Source organism: Stegostoma tigrinum, chromosome 12 (assembly GCF_030684315.1).
Source record: "Stegostoma tigrinum isolate sSteTig4 chromosome 12, sSteTig4.hap1, whole genome shotgun sequence".
Classification (NCBI taxonomy): Eukaryota; Metazoa; Chordata; class Chondrichthyes; order Orectolobiformes; family Stegostomatidae; genus Stegostoma; species Stegostoma tigrinum.
In genome coordinates this window covers 79,715,768-79,733,221 of record NC_081365.1, presented here as the reverse complement: position 1 = coordinate 79,733,221, position 17,454 = coordinate 79,715,768, and the positions used below count along the sequence as shown (strand labels likewise).

Below are 17,454 nucleotides of genomic sequence, written 5' to 3'. Positions count from 1 at the left end.
TTGTTGGAGACCTCATTAATGATGTCACCTAGCATGGTGATGAAACGTCTGAACAGAAATAAGCCAGCTCAGAAAGCAAGTCAACAGCTCACCCACAACATGAGCTACAAATCTTTGCTCAAAATTTAAATGCTGTTAAAGATTATGATCTTAGAGACAAGAGTAGGCTTTTCAGCTCTTTGAGTTTGCTGCACCATTCAAGAAGATCACAGCTGATCTGAATGTAGTCTCAGCTCCATTTCCTACATTTATAACCCAAAAGTCTAAAAATGAAACTAACCAGCAGCATCCAGACAGCCTTGAATGAATTTGCAGTGTAGAGAATTCTACACTGTCTTAACCCTCTGAGAGAAGGTTTCTGTTTATCCCTGTACTCACACTGAGCCCTGCCGCATCTTCACCATCCCCGCAGACCTCCTACTGACTGAGGATGAACGGTCAGTCCTAAGCAAGGGGCTCACCTTTGTCCCCCTCCACCCACACATCAATGAATACCAGTCACGTTTGGACATCGAGCAGTTTTTCCGCCGCCTTCGCCTCCACGCTTACTTCTTTAACCGGGAACCTAACCCTCCCTCCACTGACCCCTTCACCCACCTCCAACACAAGTCCTCTTCCTGGACACCACCCCCAGGCCTCCTACCCTCCCTTGACCTCTTCATCTCCAACTGCCGTCGAGACATCAACTGCCTCAACCTCTCCACCCCTCTCACCCACTCCAACCTCTCCCCCGCAGAACAGACAGCCCTCCGCTCCAACCCCAACCTCACCATCAAACCCGCAGACAAGGGTGGCGCAGTGGTAGTATGGCGCACTGACCTCTACATTGCCGAGGCCAAATGCCAACTCTCCGAAACCACCTCCTACCGCCCCCTTGATCATGACCCCACCCCCGAGCACCAAACCATCATCTCCAACACCATCCAGGACCTCATCACTCCAGTGGACCTCCCACCCACAGCCTCCAACCTCATTGTTCCCCAACTCCGCACAGCCTGTTTCTATCTCCTTCCCAAAATCCACAAACCTGCCTGCCCTGGTCGACCCATCGTCTCAGCCTGTTCCTGCCCCACCGAACTCATCTCCACGTATCTGGATTCCATTTTCTCCCCTTTGGTGCAGGAACTTCCCACGTACATCTGTGACACCACCCATGCCCTCCACCTCCTCCAGGACTTCCAATTCCCTGGCCCCCAACACCTCATTTTCACCAAGGACGTCCAGTCCCTATACACCTGCATTCCTCAGGCAGATGGCCTCAAGGCCCTCCGCTTCTTCCTGTCCCACAGGCCCGACCAATCCCCCTCCACTGACACCCTCATCCGCCTAGCCGAACTCGTCCTCACCCTCAACAACTTCTCTTTCGATTCCTCCCACTTCCTACAGACAAAGGGGGTGGCCATGGGTACCCGCATGGGCCCAGGCTATGCCTGCCTCTTTGTAGGTTACGTGGAACAGTCCCTCCTCCGCACCTACACAGGCCCCAAACCCCACCTCTTCCTCCATTACATTGATGACTGTATTGGCGCCGCCTCTTGCTCCCCAGAGGAGCTCTAACAGTTCATCCACTTTACCAACTCCTTCCACCCCAACCTCAAGTTCACCTGGGCCATCTCCAACACATCCCTCTCCTTCCTGGACCTCTCAGTCTCCATCTCAGGCAACCAGCTAGAAACTGATGTCCATTTCAAGCCCACTGACCCCCACAGCTATCTAGAATACACCTCCTCCCACCCACCCTTCTGCAAAAATTCTATCCGCTAGTCCCAATTCCTCTGCCTCCGCCGCATCCGCTACCAGGATGAGGCATTCCACTCCTGCACATCCCAGATGTCCACGTTCTTCAAGGACCTCAACCTTCCCCCCACAGTGGTCGAGAACGCCCTTGACCGCGTCTCCCGCATTTCCTGCAACACATCCCTCACACACCACTCCCGCCACAACCGCCCCCAGAGGATCCCCCTCGTTCTCACATACCACCCCATCAACCTCCGGATACAACGTATCATCCTCCAACACTTACGCCATCTACAATCCGACCCCACCACCCAAGACATTTTTCCATCCCCACCCTTGCCTGCCTTCCGGAGAGACCACTCTCTCCGTGACTCCCTTGTTCGCTCCACACTCCCCTCCAACCCCACCACACCCGGCACCTTCCCCTGCAACCGCAGGAAGTGCTACACTTGCCCCCACACCTCCTCCCACGTCCCCATCCTAGGCCCCAAGATGTCCTTCCATATCAAGCAGATGTTCACCTGCACATCTGCCAATGTGGTATATTGTATCCATTGCACACGGTGTGGCTATCTCCACATTGGGGAAACCAAGCGGAGGCTTGGGGACCACTTTGCAGAACACCTACGCTCGGTTCGCAACAAACAACTACACCTCCCAGTTGTGAACCATTTCAACTCCCCCTCCCATTCCTCAGACGACATGTCCATCATGTACCTCCTGCAGTGCCACAATGATGCCACCCGAAGGTTGCAGGAACAGCAACTCATATTCCGCTTGGGAAGCCTGCAGCCCAATGGTATCAATGTGGACTTCACAAGCATCAAAATCTCCCCTTCCCTCACTGCATCCCAAAACCAGCCCAGCTCGTCCCCTCCCCCCACTGCATCCCAAAACCAGCCCTGCCTGTCTGTGCTTCCCTAACCTGTTCTTCCTCTCACCCATCCCTTCCTCCTACCTCAAGCCGCACCTCCATTTCCTACCTACCACCTCATCCTGCCTCCTTGACCTGTCCATCTTCCCTACTGATCTATCCCCTCCCTACCTCCTCACCTATACTCTCCCCTCCACCTATCTTGTTTTCTCTCCATCTTCGGACCGCCTCCCCCTCTCCCTATTTATTCCAGTTCCCTCTCCCTATCCCCCTCTCCGATGAAGGGTCTAGGCCCGAAACGTCAGCTTTTGTGCTCCTGAGATGCTGCTGGGCCTGCTGTGTTCATCCAGCTCCACACTTTGTTATCCTTTTCTTAAAATATGTTCCCTAGTTTTTCTCTTGCTGCAAGAGGAAGCAAACTCCTGTCTCCACCCTGTCAGGTTTCTTCAAGAAATTTTACATTTGAATAAGATCACCTCTCATTATTTTAAACTGTAACAAGTATTGTTGACTCTCCTGCTCCTCTGATGCTGCCTGACCTGCTGTGTTCCTCCAGCTCCACGTTGTATAGACCTTGATCTGTTCAGCTTGTCTTCAATAGGTAAGCCCTTCATTCCAGGAGTGACTCGAGTGAACCTTCTCTGAACTGCTTCTAAAGCAATTCTATCTTTTTAAAATGAGGAGACCAAAACTGCATGCTGTGCTCCAGATGTCATTTCCCCAATGCCCTGTACAGCTGTAGCAATATTTTCCAAGTTAAAATTCTATTCCTTTGTGATAAATGCCAACATTTCATTTGACTTCCTGACCAGGCTGAGAGAAAGAGAGGGTTAAGGAGAGAAGTCCAGTGTGTAGGAAGTGTGGAAGGCATGGCAACCATTTGATGGAGTAAAAGACATGCGATTCTCGACAGTACTGTATGGAATAATTTCAGATGATTGAAAAGCATAAAGAGGTTACAGACTTTGCCTAAACTTGTATATTTTCTCATGAACTAGGAAACCTCCTCCTCTTTGACCAAGCTCTCAGTTACGTTGAACTGTCACTTTGACTCTGTGTCTGTTCCTTTTTACCTTTCAATCTGTGGATTCTGGGTTAGCTGGTTTTCTAGGTTAAAGCTGTTATATAAATAGAGATTGTGCAGGAGTCTCATTATATTACTAGTGTGCTTGAAGAGCTTTGAGTGAACTACATTTCAGTAAGAATTGGACTCTTGTGTCTCTTTCGTTTTGTGTTAAAAATGGAGACAGACGATCAAAACAAGTCAAATCAAATTTGTACCTCTGTATTTGCAACACAGTAGAATTAAAACTTACATAGACCCTAAAATTGGGCCCCAGTGGTTCCTAACCAAATTTTTCGAATAACCAATCTCAGACATTGAATTTTCAATTCCATTTGTAGCTTACACAAAAGCCTTAGTAATTTATTAACAATTAATAATTAACAGTAACTTTAGCAGACCAAAATTAGATCATGAAGTAATTTAATTGATGTCGATGATTTAAATCCAAAAGCCTTTGTTTTCAGCTCCATTCACACAGAAGACAGTCAGACAAACAAACACAGTTAAGAGATAAATTATGAAAATGAAAATTACTAAACTGGCCATGTCTGTTAAGCAGTGTTCATCATATATTGTTCTTCAACATATATCATTGTTTCTTGGTTGATTTTCTGAAGACGTTAATCAGTGCCACCTTTTCAATTCACTCTGAGCAAGTTTCAGTAGCATATATCTCAGTTTCTATTCTCTGAATTTCCAATAGCTAATAGAATAGAATCATAGAATCCATGCAGTGCGCATTGTGTCCACATCAACACTGTGAAGAGCATCCCATCCAGACCCACCTCCTATCTTATCCCTGTAACTCCTCTTTTCCTGATTGCAAACCCACTTAACCTGCGTGTTGCATGATATCTCTCTGATGATATACAGACTCCACACAGTTGCCCGATGGCAGAATTAAACCACTGTCTGTCGCACTATGAGGCAGCAGTGCTAACCACTGAGCCACTGTGCTGTCCTTCATGCTGTAACATTCATAAATGAACTCCTTATCTTAGAAACATAGCCCAAACAGTTCAAACTCTCTGACCCCTTCCTCTGATTGACCGTTGTGTTCTCTTCCAGACTTGCTAGCACCAGTTCTCAGGTACTGACCTTGTTAATGGTCAAACATCTACCATCTGGTAGAAAATATGCCAGTTTCCTTGGTGTCTGAGAGTCTTCATAATCCTTCGGTCAAGAACCAATCTGCAATTAACTTCCAGGCCTATCCTCTCAAACAACCAATAGCTGCTTTCTCTTTATTTTGATGTGAAATGCTGCTCACAGTTCAGAGGTCATCTTCAGCGCACAGCCTCCAGTTCCAAACCCAAATTAATAAAAAGAATAAAATAAATAAAAATCAGCAAGTGTTCCAACACTAATTTATGTATCTATCCCTGCTTCTGTTAAGTAATATTCTGTGCCATAATTGTTTGTTTGAAATTCCATCTCACTGAGGAAGCGTTCCTACAAATTGCAGTGTTGTGTTTTTTTCAGCAGAATAAGAGTTCAGTTTTTCACAATTCCACTAAATATCAAAATAGGCCATTAGCTGCTGAAGAAAACACGAATATTTAGTGCCTGGGACCCTGCAGATTTATAACCAAAATATTATTTCTTCTTTCTCAGAGTGTCTCAGATGTTATCCTTTGCAACAACCCTCTGCTCTCAGGAGTCCACAGCCCTTGGTCTTTTTGAGTTCCCTGTGGATAACTTAGCAGCTGTCATTAAGATAATGGTATGTAGAATTGATGACAGAATAACTAAATGAGTTTTAATTCTGCAGACTGTTGAATTAATGTGCCGCTCTTTGACCAGGATGTGTTTCCCATGCTGTCTGCCCAGCAACTGCTTCACAGGCTTTATCCATATGATTTAATACTTGGGAAGGAAGGTCAAACTGGAGTGAAGGATGTATTGAAGGTAGGTAGGACATATTGTGATATATTTATTGAACAGTTGACCTCCAGTTGCCCAATTCAACAGGGATTAGCTGAGCATTAACCTTAGGGGGACAGACCAGGTGAGTGACAGAACATTATAACTGTGCTTCAGGCTGCAGATAATGCCATGGGAGATCACCACCGATTGAAAAATACTTTACTGCTAGCCAAGTGTAATTAGCAGGCACATAACACAAGTGCAAATACTTAAAAAAATTGAAAAAATCTGATACTTGTGCCGTTTGGAATAAACAAGTTTTGGTTAAGGACAATGAGGAATGAGACTGTTTGGGCATTCTGGATTAAAATGGCTGACCCCTCATTTTGAAACAATGCCATCTAGTTCTAAGTTGTATATTTGTTGATCTTCTTGTGATGCGCCACTTCCATTACAATCAGTAAGTTAAAAATCTGTTTTTTTTTAGACATTTGATTTGCTGGACTCTTCAAGTTCATCGACCACAAAGGCAGTTCTTGGTATAAAAGAAATGAATGGACAGGCTTCACAAGCCATAGCTACTATTCAAGTTGGTGACAAAGAAGTGGCTGTTCAGGTAATGAAGTTGTTTTCAGCATGGTAGAATAAACAGAATTAGATCACTCAAAAATATTTTTAACCCTTTCGTTGGTTTTTGACATTTATGAAAGAACTCAGTACAACTGCCTTCAATTTTTTGGTATTGTTTATACTTAAATTGCTTTGCATCCAGATTTATGTCATGATAGTAATTGTATTTTTGTTTTACGAAACAAACATATTTTATCACCTTTTTATAAAGAAAAAGCCAGACCACCTGTTTATTCCTCTTTATCCAAATAAATATGTTTCATTACCTCTAGAGCTGTTCTATTTGTGCAGCCTTTGTGCTGACAGAAAGCTCAGGCTACTTATCTGGCAGAGACTGTCTGTTAGTTTCTCTGCAAGAAAACTGGGAGTTACTGTCATGGTGCAGAAGGAGGCCATTTGCCCCTTCATGCCCACAGTACTTCTGTCACCTAGTGCTAATCATCTACATTTTCCCCATATCCCTATTTCTATCCAGATAATCATCCAGTTCCCTTCTGATGACCTCAACTGAACTTGCTTCCACCACATTTCAAGGCAGTGCATACCTTTAAGAGAAACCTAGTTTGACTGCGCTGCAAACTAAAATTTAGTTCCATTCAGTACCATTTTTAAATCCGGCATGTTTGGATGGAACTGATTCATTTCACCCAGTAGGAAGTTGTGTTTACGGGGACTGCGTTGGAAAATTAGGTTACCATGTGCCGGTACTGACTCTAGCCTATGCTCCCTCTTCAGCAGAGCTGCTGACTGGGAGGCTGGAGATTTACCCTCATTTGCTGAACTGCACTAAAAATAATTTGTATTCACCGAAGTCTAGTTTGATGTAAGTGAGGTGAACTGAATTATTTCAATTTTCTATTCAGTCCAGGAATACAATCTACATTGTCATTTATAATGTCCCATCACTTACCTGCAATCTAAATTAAAGCATGCTCCATTCATAGACGCTATTTTAGTTTTAATCTGATGAAGTCATTTAGAATGAACTAGTCACTGAAGCTTAAATGTTCTGATTTATGTTCCATTTTAGTGTACTGTACTGAGGAATTGTTTGATTAAATCAGGCACTAATTACAGGTCAAAAACAATTTGTTTGTTTTGTTTCTTGAAATATTCATTAACAATATGTTAAAAATTCCTCTTCAGAGCTTCCTTTGTGTACAACCTCTAACAAATTTGCACAGAAAAAAGTTATTTGAAACAGATGTAGAGAATAAATTTCAAGTTTGTGTTTGTGTTGAGTTTTTTAACTTGTTGCAAACTGCATTACACTCAGGTATGAGTGCCCTTCTTTATTTTAATAAAACTCATCAGAAAAACTACTTGATACAAAATGTTTCTAATTATCATGTGTTGGATTGATGGTTAGAAAATTGTGAAGATTCCAAATATCAATTGACAGAGAAATAGAGGCCTTTGTTACATTTGAATTTTATCAGTACTAATTACTAATCCTATTTTGTTGAGATACGATAAATTAATTTTTTTTTCCAGTTATGAGATATGCATCAAATCAGACAGGTAGACAGATTGAGTATGTAAGTGACAGATGGATAAACAAAGATGTATATCCTCCAAGATTCCTGCTGGTCACCCTGCTATGAGAAAGATATTTTTAAACTGGAAAGGGTGCAAACAAATATGTCCAAGGATGTTATTGGGACTAGATGGTTTGAGTCATAAGTAGTGACTGTATAGGCTGGGAGTCTTTTCCCTGGAGCTTAGGAGGTTGAGGGATGACTTTATAGAGCTTTATAAATTCATGAGCATAGATCAGGTGATTAGCAAAGGCTTTTTCCCCATGGTAGGTGGCTCCGAAAGAGCATAAGTATAAGGTGAGAGTGGAAAGATTTAAAAGGGACCTGTTTAGCAACTTTTTCATACAGACGGGATACGTTTATGGAACAAACTGCCAGAGAAAATGGTAGAGGTGAGTGCAATTACGTTTAATAGACATTTGGGCAGGTACATGAATAGGGAAGGTTTAGAGGCATATGGGTCAAATGGAGGCAGCTGGGACTATTTCAGTTTCAGAGATCTGTTGGGCAAGTTGGGCTGAAGGGTCTGTTTCCATGCTGTATGACTCTATCACTCTATCTCTCGAATTGCTGTATTTAAACATAGAATTCTTGCCTCTACCCAACCAACACTGCTAGCACATCCCCTGCACATCCTTTACTGCAGCAGTTGCCAGTATTTCAACAGTGAATCAGTGTTTAATTCATCCCGCAGCTTTGCCAAGCCTCTGGCTTCCCTTTCACAGTGATGCCCAGATCAAAGGATCTTATGCGAATATTGTGAATCTCCTACTCCATTATTAGTGACATCAGGTTTTTAAACCAAGCAACAGGACTCCTCCCTTTTTGCAACCAAAGCAGAGTATCGTCTCTGAAAGCTGGTAAATCCCATGTCCTCATCCCAACAGTTATACCAGTTCCACACTCAAGTTGCTAAATAAACTTGCTCTGTAGCCCAGTTGAAAATGGTAAGCAACAAAATGGATACATGCAGAGAACAATTGACAATGTTGTGAAATACACCCACTAAAAGGACAGTGTAAACCTCCGAGAGGACTGTTTAATTAAATGTTATGAGGCCTTCAGCTTCTACCACTAAAAGCAGTGAGATCTAGATTCCAACCTTCCTCTGGGTGAAAACATTTTCCTCACATCTCTTCTAAACCTTCTACCCGTACCTTACATCTATGTCCCATTTTATTGTTCCGTCCATCAAGGGGAAATGTTTCTTCTAGTGTACTGTATCCATAATTTTGTAGATCTTAATCATGTACCCAATCAGTCTCATCTGCTGTAAGTTTAAAAACTCCAGTCTGTCCCATCTCTCTTCATAACTGACACTCCTCAGACCAGGTAACATCGTGGTAAATCTTCTTGGCACTCTCTCCAGTGTGACCACACTCCCGATGTAAAGTGAATTCCAGAACCTCAAGAATATTCTCGGTGGTCTAACCAATGTTTTATACAGTGCTAGTTTAACCTCCCTGCTCTTAAATTCTCTTCTTCAACTAATAAGGGCATGTGTACCATATGTCTACATCAGTTTATCTACATGCCCTGATACCTTAAGGGGCAGGTGTACATGCAGATCAGTATCTGAGAAGATTTGTAGCTCAGGTTGTAGATGAGGTTGTAGACTTGCTCACCGTACCAATGGGTTTGGTTGCAAATGTTTTGTCACCCTGCTAGGTAATACCATCAGTGCGCCTCCAGTGAAGAGTCAGTATTATTTATGTGCCTCAGTTCACTGGACTGGTTGGTATTTCTTCTGATTTGTTCCTCAGTGATTTGTACACAGGATCTAATTCAATGTGTTTGTTGATTTGTCACTTGCCTCACTTGTCTCACTACACCTGGACAACAAGGGACACGAATTCAACTGGGATAACACATCGATAATCGCACAAGCCAAACAGAGAGACACCAAGGAATTCCTAGAGGCCTGGTATTCCAACCGGAACTTGATCAGCAAACACTTTGAATTAGACCCTGTGTACAAACCACTGAGAAACAAAACCAGAAGTAATACCAATCTCTGCAGCAAACCAAGGTGTATAAATAACAAGTGGCACAACACCAATGCTTCACCAGAGGCACACAGGCGATGTTACCTAGCAGGGTGACTAAACATTTACAACCAGACCCCCTGGCTTGGTGAGCATGTCTACAACCAAGTCAAGATCGCTCTGATCCTCGATGCTTCCCAGGGTATCACTGTTCATCTCACAGCAGTCATGGTTTTGGAAGGTGCTACCTAATGACCTTGGTGAATTTATCCATTTCATGTTAAAGATGGTACGCACTTCTGCTGTTGAGCATTGGTCGTGGTGGAAGTGAATATTCATGGATATGGTGCCAATCGTATGCTGTTTTGTCCTGGATTTTATCAAGTTTCTTGAGGGATGCTGGAGCTGTACCCATCCAGGCCAGTGGGATATATATTCCATCATGATGGTGGACAGGCTAATCAAAAGATGAGTAATTTGCCACAGAATTCCAAGCTTCTGACCTGCATCCCCAGTATTAATATAGCTAGTGCGGTTCAGTTTCTAGTCAGCGGTAATCCCTGAGATTTTGATAGTTAGGGCGTTAGGGTTATTAAAACCATCAAGGAGTGATGGTTAGATTACATATGTTTGGCATGAATGTTCCTTCTCAGTTTGCAGCCCAGGCCTGGAAACTGTCAGGTAGGGCTGCATTTGGACATGGTCTCCTTAAGTATCAGAGCAGTTGCAAATGGTGCAACATCACACTTCTGATCTTAAGATGGAGGGATGGTCATTGATGAAGCAGCTGAAGATGGTTGGGCTGAGGACATTACCCCGTGAAACTTCTGCAGACGTGTCCTGAAGTTAAGATAATTGAACTCGAACAACCGTAACCATCTTCCTTTGTGCAACGTGTGATGCCTCCAATCGAGAGGAGACCAGCGCCCGCACCCCACCCTCAGAAATGAATGTACCATAGGAGGAACGGCAAGTTGTGAGAAGATGCAAACAATTAACAGAGATATTGCTAGGTTAAGTGAGTATTTAAGTTAACAAAATGGAGTATAATGTGGGAAGATGCGAAGTTGTTCATGTAAGGGCGAATAAAAGACAGGAGTATTTAAATGGAGAAAATCTGCAGAAAGATACAACACACAGGAACTCGGGGATACTTATGCATAAAACAGAAAGCGAGCTCACAGGCACAACAGGTAATCAGGAAATCAAAAGTCAGGTTGCCCTTTTCTTGAAAGGGGATGGGTAGAAATGTCTTATTGTGATTGCACAAGCTATTGGTGAAACTGCATCAAATATATTTTGAGCATTTTTGTCCCTCTGTTTAAAGAAAAAATGATATTTCATTGCAGGTGGTTCAGAGAAGGTTCATGAGGGTGATCCCTGGTATTGACAGATTGTCTTGTGAGCAAAGGTTAAACAAGTTGGGACTATACTAGAGTTTTGAGGGAGAGTGATTTCATTGAAACATAAAGGAGTCTTAAGGGGCTTGACAGTAATTGCTGAGCGGATGTTTCTCTTCATGAGAGAGTCTAGGATCAGAGGGCATAGTCTGGGAATAAAGGGATGCCGATTTGAGTGACAGGAAGAGGAATTGCTTCTCTTGGAGGATTATGAGTCTTTGGAACTCCTTTCTACAGAAAGCTGTTGGGGTGGGGTCCTTGCATACCTTTAAGGATGAGATACATAGATTTTTGATTAGTAGGAAAATCAATGGTTATGAGGAAAGAACAGAAAATTGAATGTTAGGAATGTTGGATCAGCTGTGATCCTGTAGAACAGGCTCAAGGGACTAATTGGCCATCACCTGCTCCTATTACTTGGGCCTTATGGATCTCCAAATTCCCGTTGACTCAATTTTGCTACAGATCCTTGATGCCACACTTGTTATCAAGTGTTAAAAATATACAGCATGTGAACAGACCTTTTGGTCCAACTTGTTCATGCTGATCACATATCCTACATTGATCTCGTCCTATTTGCCAGCATTTGGCCCATATTTCTCTAAGCCCTTCCTATTCATATACCTGTCCAGTTGTGTTTTAATTGTACCAGCCTCTACCACTCCTTTTGACAGCTCATTCCATATACACACCACCCTCTGCGTGAAGTATATCTTTACCCTTTCATCTTAAACCTATGCCTTCTAGTTTTGCACTCCCCACCTGAGGAAAAGACCTTTACTATTCAGTCTGTCCATGTCCCTCATGATTTTATAAACCTGTTTTAGGTCACCCCTCAGTCTCCGACGCTCCAGAGAAAACAGTCCCAGCCTATACAGCCTCGCCCTATAGCTCAAAGCCTCCAACCCTGGCAACATCCTCATTAAGCTTTTCTGAACAATTTCTAATCTCACGACATCCTTCCTATAGCAGGGAGACCAGAATTGAATGCAATACTGCAAAAGTGGCCAAGCAGATGTTCTGTACAGCCTGAACATGATCTCCCAACTCATATTCAATGCACTGACCAATAAAGGCAAGCATATCAAACACCACCTTCACTATCCTATCTACCTGCGATTCCACTTTCAAGAAACTATGAACCATTACTCCAAAGTTTCATTGTTCAACAACACTCCCCAGGACCTTACCATTAAGCTTATAAGTCCTGCCCTGATTTGTCTTTCTAAAATGCGGCACCTCACATTTATCTAAATTCAACTCTGTCTGTCACTTTTCGGCCTGTTGACCCATCTGTTCAAGATCCTGTTGTTCTCTGAAGTAACCACCTTCGCTGTCCACTACGCCTCCAATTTCAGTGTCATCTGCAAACTTAGTAATCATACCTCCTATGTTCACATCCAAATTATTAATATAAATGACAAAAAACAGTGGACCCAGCACTGATCCTTGTGGCTCACTGCTGGCCTCAGGCCTCCAGTTTGGAAAGCAACCCTCCACGACCCTCTGTCTTCTACTTTTTTGCCCATTCTGGACCCAAATGCCTAGATCTCCCTGTATTCCACATGATCTAACCTTGCCAACCAGTCTACCATGAGGAACCTTGTCAAGCACGTTATTGAAGTCCTGATAGATCACATCCACCACTCTGTCTTCATCAATCCTCTTTGTTACTTCTACAAAAACTCAAAGAAGTTAGAAATTCTGCATTGATGTTAAGGTTAGTTACTGTCACCTCTGGTGTTCAGCTCTTTTGTCTGTTTTTAGACAAAAGTTGTAATTTTGTTATGATGTGAAGTGCCAAATGTGTTCACTTTAGGAAGCAACGATGGAGAGATTGGTTAGGGGCACTACAAGTTTAAGTTCATTGAATCATAGAATCCCTACAGTGTGAAATCAGGCCATTCAGCCCATCAAGCCCACAATGATCCACTGGAGAGCATTCCACCCAGATCCATTCCTGTACCCCGTTGCTGCAACATTGCAATTCCTATGCCTAATCAACCTAGTCTGCACACCCCTGGACATTATGGGCAATTTATTGTGGCTAATCCACCTAACCTGCACAACTTTGGATTGTGGGAGGAAACCAGAGCACCCGGAAGAAACCCATGTAAACACAAGGAGATTGTGCAAACTCCACACAGTCGCTCGAGGGTGGAATTGAATCCAGGTTCCTGGCGCTGTGAGGCAGCAGTGCTCGCCACTGAGCCACCAAATACTATTGCTGCAATAAAATCAAGGCCAATAGTCTTTCTTGTAATCAGTAGTTTCAGCCATTGGAGCGAATCAAATTAGCTGAAGAGTGATATCTTTGCTGGGACCTCAGGAGGAGACTGGGATGAATCATTTACTCAAGACTTCTGGCTGAAGTTAACAGCAAGTGTTGAACTTAGCCTTAAACTTTGCACTTATGTGCTGGTCTTCTCCATCATTGCAGATGGGGATATTTGTGGATTGTCCTCTTGGAGTGAGTTGTTTAATTCTCCACTACTGTTCGTAACAGTGTGTCGAAGGAATGCGGAGCTTCGGTCTGGCCCGTTGAATCTGGGATTGCTTAGCTCTGTGTATTACTTCCTGCTTATGCAGCTGAGTATTCAAGTAGTCCTGTTCAGTAGCTTCACCAGTTGGTCTTTTAGGTATTCCTAGTGCTGTTCCTGGCAAGGCCTCCTGCACATTCACTAATACCCTGTGGAAAAGGAAATCTGTTGTCCTTCCCTGATCTAGCCTACATGTTACTCCAGAATAACAGAAATGTGGTTGACGCTGATCGCTATCTGATATAAATTAGCAAGTCGCTCATTTGTATGAAACCGGTGAAGTAATATTATAAAGTTATCTACAGTGTTACTTGTAATTTCTTAAACCCTTGGAAGTGTAATAATAAAGATGATATCATTGACGGTAAAAAGGGTATGTTTTTAATTGTTGAATTTTAGATTCCTGTTGGAACAAAACGGTTGAAATTTCACACTGGGTCATCAAATTTCATCAGAACATCCAGCCATGACAGGCTCCTGGCCGAAATGATTCAGTCGCACATGGTAAAGGACATATGTCTAATTGGTGGAAAGGTAATATGAAAGTAGATTCTGTTAAACATTGCAAAGCTTGCACTGGCTCCAGTTTTTGTTGTTTTACATGATACTGTGAAAAACATAGAACAATACAGCGCAGAACAGGCCCTTTGGCCCTCGATGTTGCATCGACCTGTGAACTAATCTAAGCCCCTCCCCCTACACTATCCCATCATCATCATGTGCTTATCCAAGGACTGTTTAAATGCCCCTAATGTGGCTGAGCTAACTACATTGGCAGGCAGGGCGTTCCACGCCCTTACCACTCTCTGAGTAAAGAACCTGCCTCTGATATCTGTCTTAAATCTATCACCCCTCAATTTGTAGCTATGCCCCCTCGCACCAGCTGATGTCATCATCCTTGGAAAAAGACTCTCACTGTCCACCCTATCTAATCCTCTGATCATCTTGTATGTCTCTATTAAATCCCCTCTTAGCGTCCTTCTCTCCAACGATAACAGACCCAAATCCCTCAGCCTTTCTTCATACGGCCTGTGCTCCAGACCAGGCAACATCCTGGTAAATCTCCTCTGCACCTTTTCCAATGCTTCCACATCCTTCCTGTAATGGGGCGACCAGAACTGCATGCAATATTCCAAATGAGGCCACACTATCGTTTTGTACAGTTGCAGCATGACATCACGACTCCGGAATTCAAACCCTCTACCAATAAAACCTAACACACTGTAAGCCTTCTTAACAGCACTATCAACCTGGGAGGCAACTTTCAGGGATCTATGTATGTGGACACCAAGATCCCACTGCACATCCACACTACCAAGAATCTTTCCAATGACCCAGTATTCTGCCTTCCTATTATTCTTTCCAAAATGTATCACCTCACATTTATCCGCATTGAACTCCATTTGCCACCTTTCAGCCCAATCCTGCAGTTTATCTAAGTCTCCCTGCAACCTGCAACATTCTTCCACACTATCCGCCACTCCACCGACTTTAGCGTCATCTGCAAACTTACTAACCCATCCACCTATGCCTACGTCCAAGTCATTTATTAAAATGATAAATAGCAGTGGTCCCAAAACAGATCCTTGAGGCACACCGCTAGTAACCGGACTCCAGGCTGAATATTTTCCATCAACCACCACTCATTGCCTTCCTACAGAAAGCCAGTTTCTAATCCAAACTGCTAAATCTCCCTCAATCCCATGCCTCTGCATTTTCTCCAATAGCCTACCATGTGGAACCTTAGCAAAGGCTTTACTGAAGTCCATGTACACCACGTCAACTGCCCTACCCTCATCCACATGCTTGGTCACCTTCTCAAAAAACTCAATGAGGTTTGTGAGACACGACCTGCCCTTGACGAATCCATGCTGACTATCTCCAATCAAATTATTGCTTGCTAGATATTATAAATCCTATCTCTTTTAATCCTTTCCAAAGCTTTTCCTACAACAGACATAAGGCTCACAGGTCTGTAATTACCTGGGTCATCCCTACTGCCCTTCTTGAACAAGGGCACAACATTTGCAATCCTCCAGTCCTCTGATACTAAACCTGTAGACAATGAGGACTCAAAGAACAAGGCCAAAGGCTCTGCCACCTCCTCACTAGCTTCCCAGAGAATCCTCGGAAAAATCCCATCGGGCCCAGGGAATTTATCTACCTTCACACCTTCTGGAATTAATAACACCTCCTCCTTACTAACCTTAATCCTTTCAATTCTAGTAGCCTGTAACTCAGTCATCTCGTCTACAATATTCTCCTGTTCCTCAGTGAAAACAGATGAGAAATAATCATATAGCACCTCTCCGATCTCCACAGGGCCCACGCACAACCTCCCACTTCTGCCTTTGACTGGCCCTATTGCTACCTTAGTAATCCTCTTATTCTTCACATACCTATAGAAAGCTTTAGGGTTCTCCTTTATTCTACCTGCTAATGTCTGCTCATGACCCCTTCTTTTTCTTCTTATCTCTCTCTTTAAATCCTTCCTAGCTAATCTGTAACTCTCCATTGCCTCATCTGAATCATCTCGTCTCATCGTCACATAAGCCTCCCTCTTCGGCTTAACAAGAGATACAATTTCTTTAGTAAACCACGGTTCCCTTACCTTATAACTTTCTCCCTGCCTGACAGGGACATACCTATCAAGGACACGCAATATCTGTTCCTTAAACCAGCTCCACATTTCAATTGTCCTCATCCCCTGCATTTTGCTAACCCATTCTATGCCTCGTAAGTCTTGCCTAATCGCATTATAATTGCCCCTACCCCGTCTATAACTGTTGCCCTGTGGCATGTTCCTATCCCTTTCCATTGCTAAACTAAACATAACCGAATTATGGTCACTCTTTCCAAAGTGCTCACCTACCACTAAATGAAACACCTGGCCTGGTTCGTTACCAAGTACCAGATCCAGTGTGGCCTCCTCTCTTGTCGGCCCTTCGACATACTGTGTCAGGAAACCCTCCTGCACACATTGGGAAAAAAACTGATCCATCTGACGTACTAGAGTTATAGTAATTCCAGTCAATGTTAGGGAAGTTAAAGTCTCCCATAATGACCACCCTGTTCCTTTCACTCCTGCCCAGAATCGTTTTGCCAATCCTCTCCTCCACATCCCTGGAACCTTGCGGAGGCCTATAAAAAAACTCCCAGCAGTGTTACCCCTCCTCTCCTGTTTCTGACCTCAGCCCATACCACCTCAGTAGACGAGTCCTCGTCAAAAGTTCTTTTAGCCACCGTTATACTGCCCTTGACTTACAAAGCCATACCTCCCCCTTGTTTACCACCTTCCCTGATCTTAATGAAAGATCTAAACCCTGGAACCTGTAACATCCATTCCTGACCCTGCTCTATCCATGTCTCCAAAATGGCCACAACATCGAAGTCCCAGGTCCCTATCCATACTGCAAGCTCACCTACCTTATTCCAGATACTCCTGGCATTGAAGTAGACACACTTCAATCCAGCTTGCTGTTTGCCAGCACACTTCTGTGACAGTGATATCCTGCCCATGTCCTCCCTACTCTCTTCCTCCTGTGTACTATAACTACACCTCAGTTTCCCATCCCCTTTTTGAGCTAGTTTAAATTCACCTGAATAGCACTAGCAAATTTCCCACCCAGGATGTTAGTGCCCCTCTGGTTCAAGTGGAGACTGTCCTGTTTGTAGAGGTCCCACCTTCCCCAGAATGAGTCCCAATTGTCCATGTACCTGAAGGCCTTCCTCCTTCCTCCACCATCCCTGCAGCCACGTGTTCAGCTGAAATCTCTCCCTGTTCTTTGCCTTGCTATCACGTGGCACGGGTAACAAAC

At 43.7% G+C, this 17,454-nt stretch overlaps 1 protein-coding gene across 2 annotated transcripts in view; it reads left to right on the top strand.

The window, feature by feature from the left end:
• vwa8 (von Willebrand factor A domain containing 8) overlaps nt 1-17,454 on the top strand; it is a 354,489-nt gene that overhangs the window by 91,180 nt on the left and 245,855 nt on the right. For both annotated transcript variants that reach the window (XM_059650499.1, XM_059650498.1), the window contains 4 exons: nt 5,292-5,400; nt 5,481-5,585; nt 6,031-6,159; nt 14,036-14,170. In XM_059650499.1, coding sequence (XP_059506482.1) covers nt 5,292-5,400; nt 5,481-5,585; nt 6,031-6,159; nt 14,036-14,170 — 478 coding nt within the window. The remainder of the gene's footprint in view (nt 1-5,291; nt 5,401-5,480; nt 5,586-6,030; nt 6,160-14,035; nt 14,171-17,454) is intronic.